This window comes from Morone saxatilis, unplaced genomic scaffold, assembly GCF_004916995.1.
Source record: "Morone saxatilis isolate NCDOM2014 unplaced genomic scaffold, NCSU_SB_2.0 Contig21, whole genome shotgun sequence".
Classification (NCBI taxonomy): domain Eukaryota; kingdom Metazoa; phylum Chordata; class Actinopteri; family Moronidae; genus Morone; species Morone saxatilis.
The window spans coordinates 3,715,030-3,723,541 of NW_023339774.1; the positions used below are offsets into that span (position 1 = coordinate 3,715,030).

The window sequence follows — 8,512 nt, forward strand, 5'->3', positions numbered from 1 at the left end:
GATTATACACTAATGAACACATATTTATGAATATTATATTCCATTCCTGCCAATAGATCCTCCTCAATGTTACACACTGGACCTTTAATCAATTCAGTCAATCCAGAATGAACTCTAATCATAGCCATAAAGTTGCTGGGCGACGTCGGGGTTGGGATGACTCAAAGATAACCGCCTGTGTTTCTGTCATAAAAAAAGAAACTGGGTCTGATGGGAGCTGTCCTGGTTGATTGTGTGTCCTTTATGCTGAAGCAGGTTGAGGCCACAGATGAAAGCTCAGCTGCTGTTTGCAGTATTTGGCACGTGAATGTTGACACGTTGCCAGAGTGGATTTTGACCTCGGTTCACCAGGTAAGTGTGCCACCCCAGAAATGAAATGTGTGTGTGTGTGTGTGCACGTGCTAAATGATGGTGGTCATTGCCATTAGGTGAAGAAAAAACTGAAAACAAATAATTTTTTTTCTCATGTAGCTTTGGATACACTGTGATCATACACTGTTTTGTTTTTGTTCAATTAAAAGTTCACTTAAATTAAAAGTGTATTATGGTTGATGAAAATCAAGTTTACACAATTTTTTTAAGTGTTTAAATAATCTAATATTCAGCAGGCTGTCACATGTGATACACTGATACCTGTTGTTTTATTACCCAGGCCTATCATTTAAATTATTGATAAAGCAATATTTCCAGATCATTTCTGGTTTCAGCTTCTCAAGTGTGAGAATTTGCAGCTCTTTTTATATCCTAACTGTTTTAGGGTTTCGGACTGTGATTGATGTGTCTGTGCTGTCTGTCTAGGCCCAGTGGACTGTGGGAAAACTGAACTGCCAGAACTGCTCGGCTCGCTTGGGCGGCTTCAACTTCATTAACCGCAGCGAGTGTCCCTGTGGCCGGGACGCCACTGTCCACCTCAACAAGAGCCGCGTGGATCGGGACCACAAACACTACGTTCTCATAGTCCAGCCGAGGAGGACGAGGCCTAGGAAGGAACAGGCCGGTGTGCTGACAGGCTCTCAGAGCAAAGAGCAGAGGCCTGAATTTAATAGGACTGTGCTGGACAGCTTACAGCTCAACTGTGCGGCTGTCATGTCCCACAGCGGCCCTGCGGAGGCCTCCAGTTCGCTGGCTGACGGTGAAAACACCCACTCATTTTCCTTCAGCCCCCTGTACTGCCTCTCTCACAGGAGACGCTGCAGTTTGGAAGACGATGCCACCATCAGGTCGTCTTGTTTCTGCCCCGCAGGCCCTACGGACAAGTCTGCTGCCCAGATGACGAGGGCAGGGACAGATGAGTCTGCACGGTCACCTGTGTCGTATGCCACAAGTCAGCAGTTTGACAGCGATGATGAAGCCTCTGTCAACGCTGTTGCCTGCCATCCACACGTTTCTGGACGGACGAGGTCACCTCCACATGAGCCGCTGCTTCAGAGTGCGGAGGACGTCGAGTCTTCTCCAGAGACCACAGCTGTCCACGAGCAGGTTTCAGATTCAGCCCTGTTCCTCAGAGGGAGATCCATCTCTGACAGTGTAGCCGAGCAGGACGAGGAAGAGCTGGTATTTACAGTGAATTCATTAGGACTGATTACATTATATTAATATTATTCTATTTCCCATTTGACCTATTGGTATTATTTCTGAGACATTTGTTGACAGTAAGAAAACCTTTGAATTTGGGTGTTCCAGTGGCTATACTATCACTCTATATGATATAGGCAAAAAATTGGCACACAAACATTGGATGAAGCCTTTTGCTTTAAAGCAGCACCACATTGATGTTCTTCAAGTATGAGTATGAGCTCTGTAGATCTGAATGGCCCTATGACCTTTCCTCTAGCGCCACCCTCAGGCTAAACAGTTTTACCCTTACAGCCTGAAAGGCTCTCTATAATCCAACAGAACACATTTTACCTTGTGTCACTGGCGGGAATGTGTGTGCATATTCGCTCCAAGCAGCCAATGTACCAACTGGACGCTGTAAACTAGCGACGGATCACCGACAGTCTGTAGGAGTGCCTGTGTGCGGCAGCTCAGACTGACAACTTACCAGAAACTCCAGTTCTGTCTTTCATTTCTGCTCTTCATTTTTCCTCTCGTCTCTCTGTTCATAAAGCCCCGGGATATGCGCAAATTATTCACTCAAGTTGAAACATTTTAAGCTCTCAAAGATGAGTCTAATTGTGCTGCTTCGGGCCAATAGACTTTGTATGCAATCCCCTTAAAGCCTAAACCGTCGGAAAATGATAAAGAGGGTGATGGTTGTGGTTAATTATTCTTCCTCATGCATTCTGTTGTTTCAGCTGACTGGGATTAAGATTCTTGACGTGTGTCTGTGTGTGTGTGTTTGTGTGTCTTATGTTCTCAGCCTCAAGCCTTTATGGCCTCCCCAGCCTCAAACAGAATGAGCAAAAGAGAGAAGAACCGTCTGAAAGCTATTCGGAGGAAACAGAAGAGGAGAGAGCGATGGCTGCACAGTCAGCAGGAGCAGGTGAGAGGGTTCACACTGACAATGTGGGTGTATGTATGCAGGGTCGAATTCAAAATCACTACCACAGAACAAAATGTAATTAGCTCTTTTACTGACTTGTTTAATAGAAAAAGCCTTAGAAGTTATTGGATATTTGATCTGTTAATAGAAAGTTTGGGAGTTACACAGAAAGCACAGAAAGGCACTGAGGAAGCTGTTAATCAATATGTCATCTGTTAAAAATGTATGAACTGACTGATTATATTATGTTTCTTTTTAGACATTCTGAAAAAAATATCTCAAATTCAAGAGAGGTTGCAAGGATTTGGTACAATTTTGGATTATTTGATGTGGTCTAGAAAATCATCAGAGAAAAGTGAGATGAAAGGGTTTTTAGCCATCAGAGAAACAAACTTTAAAACTAAATCACAGCATTTTAAACAGTACTGATTTGTATAGTGTGATTGCACAATGAAGAACTATCCTGACTTTTGGTTGGATGGAGGTTGTTGTTGAAGGGGTGTGTTTGTGTCCAGGCTGAGAGTGTGAGCAGTTCACTGTTGCACAGCGAGGAGGAAGAGGAGGACAGAGAGGGCCTTACCTGCGCCGTGTGTCTCGACGTCTACTTCAGCCCGTACAGCTGCCAGCCCTGCGGTCACGTCTTCTGCGAGCCGTGTCTCCGCTCGATCGCCAAGAACCGACCGACGAACGCACCCTGCCCCCTCTGCCGAACCCTCATCTCACACACCAACTTCCACAAAGGTTAGCTTCTTACAAATACTGAAATATCTGACTCTGATACTATCTGTCTGATACTAGTGTTAATTGATTATTAAAGAGACATGAACCAAAAATGACAAGCACTTGTTGGTTCCAGCTGCTTCAGTGTAAGGGATTTTTTTTAATTTCTTTGGGTTTCTGGAGCAAACCGCAATTTTAAGACGTCACCTGGGGCTCTGGGATAGGTATATTTCATAGTTACCATCACCTCCTCTTGCCCAGTGTATGCTGGGATAGGCTACAGTCCCCTGGCTCCTAGCACAAGATGAGTGGGTATAGATAATGGATGAATAAAAAATATTCATTACGTTAATCATTAGTAGTTGCCCTGACCTGATAGTAATATCCTACAGGACAAAAATGAGGAATGATGACATAAAGTGTGGAAGCCAGGAGAGGCAAGTGAGAGGAAAAAAAATCTATTTATCCATTTTCTAAGTCAGATCAAAATTTTATTCTCACCCGTTTTAATGACTTAAGAACAGGTGAACAAAATGGTTTTGTCAGGGTAATCTTTTCAAGTTTGAAGTACTTTTTTTCTTTTTAAATTGTGAAACAGGTGGGAAAAAGTAAACTAATGTTACATTTCCACCTGTTTCACAGAGGAAAAAAAACATTAAGCAACATAATTATCCTCGTAAAACCTTTTTACCCAGCTGTTACCTCCTAAACACAGGAGAGAGAACAATTTAAATTGGACTTAGAAAACAGATCTACAGAATTTTTTTCTCTCATTTGCCTCTCAGGGCTTCCGTAAAAATTAGTTGTCTTCAACCATTCGAATAGTGACTGTACATACTGTTTCTCAATTTCTCTTCAGAGCTCAACCAAACAGCTAAGACCTTCTTCCCGAAAGTGTATTACGCCCGCAAGCAGAACTTCCAGAGTGCTTCGTGTGCAAAATGGCCTCTGCCAAGCTGTCCTAAACGCTTCCGTGCCTTCTGGGGTGAGAAAGTGTTTGTAATAGTTGTATTAGCATATTTTCTTTTCTTTTGTCTACAAAGTAGTTTCAGCTTCCGGCAGTGAAGTCTCTGGATTGTTCTGAGTGACCAGGATGCTGTTTCTGAAAAAACATGGTTCAGTTTACCTCTAGATGTTAGTAAAACAATATGAAAAACGTGTCTCTGTATGACTGACCTCCTTTTCAACCCATGTTGTGCCATGACCTTGTTTAATCAGAACCAGACATTTTATTGCTTTTTCCCTACGTTTTAGTGGCAATAATAAACTTTATCTTCACAACGGTTGACTTTTCAGTCCTACAAACAGCTTTACAAACAATAAAACAGCAGTAATGCAAATCCAGAAGATAAACATTATTGCATAGTGAACTTACTGTACATTGTATGGAAATGGTGTTTGTAAAAATATACTACATACCCATGAACAACAATATCAAAGGAACATACAGTACTCTTCATTGAAAAAACATCTCATAAGTAATGTAGTCTTATAACTATGGAAGATGGGTGGTGCCAATATTAAAATGAAATTTGAATGGAAATGAAATTTCATTCTCTATTTGTGTATTTTTTTATATATATATATATATATATATATAGGAAATGCAGAATTAACTGCCAAAATTAAAAGTATAATTAAAACTGCAATGGACTTTTCATTTTTAAATTGTCTAGGGTTCCAATGGTATGACATTTTCACGGTACAGTAACGTCATGGATTCACCGCATATGGTACACAATTATTATCATCAGTTACAGTGACCCTTAAAGGCGTGAAAACAGAAGGGTTCTGTTTTTAGTCGGAACCAACACTTAATAATAACTTATAACTAAAAACTCATTTTTTAAAAACACTAATATGGTAGAATTCAATACTGTAGATAAGCACATGCACATGTAATAACCATACATTTTCATACATGGTATCGGTATACTGCTGCAACTGTAGTGCAGCCTTAACTGGAAAATTAAACTGCAAACTGAACTCTCTGAATCTTTTTTATTTTGTATTATTTCCTAATTTAAGCTCATTCAAAAAAATGAAATGGAAAAGGTCATTTTAATGACCATTTTAACTTTGCCAGCTCCTGGATGCCATAGTATTCAGCCTTAAGGACTTATTTTGCCAAACGTCTCAAATACATTACCACACAAATTCAAACTAGCATGAGGATAAAGGGTGTTAAATCACTTTACAGATACAGATGGTGATTTTATCTGTCTAACTTCAGGAGAGCAGAGACACGCAGCGATGGCAGGGAGACGCTGGCACTTTGCCCATGGAGGTTTCACGCTGGATGCTTTGGACCTCACTGACATGCGCGGCTGGCTCTTCGACATCGGCCTGGTCATCGTCTACATCCACTCAGTCAACTGGATCCTGGCTTTCCTGTTGCTCTGTTTCCTCATGTACTACTTCTTCTTTTGAGACTGAGAAGAACTTAAGAGTTTACAGTACTTTTTTCTTTCTCTACAAAGAGTGGTTAATCTGCGTTTTTCTGGTTCCACCAGTTGGATTAAGTCACAAGTCAAACCTGTTATTTAAGTGGTAAAGTATCTTAGAAAGAGCAGAGGTGGTTGTGACATACATAGAAACAAGGAACAGGAATCTGAACATTTGCACAAATGGGTTGAAAGTTTACAATAGGGGTTAACTGACAACAAACTAACTTTAAAAACGTAATAATGATTTGAACAAAGCGTGTGTTTTGCCTTTGTTAGGTACTTACAGTATGGTATCAGTGCGATAACATACTCTGAGGTGTCCTGATACACATAAATAATGGAAAATGACTGAAATACAGAAGAACTCCACTGCCTGAAGCAGAGCGGTGTTTCTTCTGTTAATTCTGTTACTGGATATCAGGAAAACCTCATCAAACATTCTGTTTGGTAGTGAAACCTTTGGTTCGTGGTAGAACACTTTGGTATTAACAGTATTCATCAAACAGAATAAAACACAAGATTTATATAGACTGGATGGGAAAGCAGTTTGCCTGGCTCCAGTTCAAAAGGTTCAAAAATATGGCTAGCAACAACTCTAAAGCTAACTAATGAACATACTGTATCTCCTTGTGTAACTTGAGTGTGTAACTTGAGTGTTCATATAGAAGTTATTTGCTGGAGCAATAGTACAGTCAGGCAGAGTGACTCACTCACTCACAAAAATGTTCACCTCCCAAAATAAGTATTTCTTTAATGTAGCACAAGCGGAAGGTTAGGAGACAAAGTGGCACCTTACTGAAAAACTCGGAAGAGTCAGCAATAAACGCATACAAAACCTTTAAAATGTAGTGTGAGAGTCATCAACACCTTGTAATCTAACTGAAGGAACGACTAGACTAGACTTTGTGTTTTTTCTTGAGTGATGCTGAAATTCTGTAGAATTTAAGATGATGATTTGAAGTCTGATGCATTGCAAAGAAAGTTTCACTTCTACGTGTACATGTTGATTTATTCACAAAGTAGAGAAATGCTCAGGACTCCGCTAACAAGTAAAGACAGCAGCATTTATTAATTGATGTGAATGATGGATTGAGGGGCTGTCAACAGCAGGAGCAGAAACAGACAGAAGATCAGATCACAAGTGGGTAAAATACCCATTTCAGTATGGTGCCTTTGCTTAGTCTGTGCCTTCTGTCTATAACAAGTAATATATGAGACTGGAATCAAGCTGCTTTATGTTTAGCTATCTGGCACAGACTGTATTGTATTCACTGTATTCATAGGAAGCTTTCAATGAATGCTAATCGTGTCTCTTTCTTGAAGTAAAAGACTTACAAAAGTCTGATAAAAGATCCTATGTGTTCAAATTGTGTAGAGTTAATTCTACTAAAAATAAATTAGAAAGGCAGAAGGTGCGTCATTTGAGCTGTGTGTCTGTGTGTATTGTTTTATTTGAACATATGGGCTCAGATTTAGCATTTGCTCTGTTTTAGTTGTATTAGTTTGGAAAAATGCATCTTTTTTCTCTGGTTTAATCTTTCAAAACTGTGTGCTTGAGAGCTCAGTACTAAAAGTAACAACAGATTAGGCCACATTAATGAATTAGTGTAAAAATAAAACAAGAAGAAAACTTTACAAAAGCCCTGCACTATGACCTGTTAACACTGTTCCTGTCAGTTGTAGTTTCAACAGGTTTAGTCCTGTTCTAAGTGTGTGTGAGTGTTTGTGCGTCTTTTGAGTGTCAAATGAAAATTTCTGTTACTTTGTGACAGACAATAAAGCTATCTTATGAAGCTACATGAAGCCTGTTTTTTAATACCAGTCACACTGTCTCCCCTTAGTTTTTTTCATTGGCGCAAATGAAAAAGGGACATCTCATGTGTGATGGATCAGAGTTCATTTTCCCCCGAAATACTTTATTTTACCCAATTGCTGTTGTTTTTCCTTTAGGGACAAACAACAGCATTTGGTAGAAATGATGTTCTGTGCCAAGTAAAGCGATGATCGTATAGTGCCAAGAAAAGCAAAGGTGTTGTGGATAGATGTAATGTTCGTGTCCCATCTGCTGCCAACAGTAAACCTTGGTTTCTTCTAATCATGATGGCAATCTTTCCACAAACAAGTGTATTAACCATGAATCAAATGACTCTTAGCTCATACTTATCTATTGTATGATTCAGCCCAGCCAGTTTCCAACAGCTGCAAGAAGCTTTATTCAGAAAACAAGTTCTGATAGATAAACCAACTGTATAGAGCAGCTCACTGTACATGAAGATAGTTAAACATGAACAATGGTATGACGATGTTGCTGTGTGTTGTTTGCTAACATATTAGCTACAACAATAAGGTGATATTTTGCATCAATGTTGTATCAGAATAAAAGGAAAAAATGGTTTCCGATTTGGAGAATTCACACTGTGGCCCATAGAGAATGTGCACTAGAGACTTCCTCTAGCCTAGCCAGCTAACTTCCATTTTAGCCCTCTGTCAATAAAGAAATGATTTAATCTTCCGAATGTTTTAGACTTTAAAAATTTTATAAAATTCTGATAGTGAAACGAGTCATTTTGTGACACTCAAAATCAATTTTACAGCCGTTTTTTTCCGCAAAGAAACCTTATGGGAAAAGTCTGTTTGGCCACTATGTCAAACTGGCTTGAAAGCCTGGTCCACTCCCTGGATGCTTCAGGCTGAGGTGTTTTTTGAAATAGTTGCAAAAGGCTAGCGGCCGGAAGGCGACCCGCGGCTTCTGTATAAAGAAACAGCTGTACTAAGGTAACAAAAACACAATTCCTATACAGGTGCATCTTAATAAATTAGAATATCATGGTAAAGTTAATTTATTTCAGTAATTCAATTC

General features: G+C 39.8%; 1 protein-coding gene across 1 annotated transcript; it reads left to right on the forward strand.

Moving 5' to 3' along the window:
• Positions 1-255: 255 nt before the first annotated feature.
• On the forward strand, positions 256-7,457 carry rnf180 (ring finger protein 180; the record flags this gene model as incomplete). Its single annotated transcript, XM_035667935.1, is given in 6 exon segments — positions 256-351; positions 799-1,554; positions 2,363-2,485; positions 3,001-3,226; positions 4,065-4,190; positions 5,439-7,457. Coding segments are annotated over 6 exon segments (1,524 nt in total), but the record flags the coding sequence as incomplete, so codon positions are not given.
• Between the last annotated feature and the right edge of the window lie 1,055 nt (positions 7,458-8,512).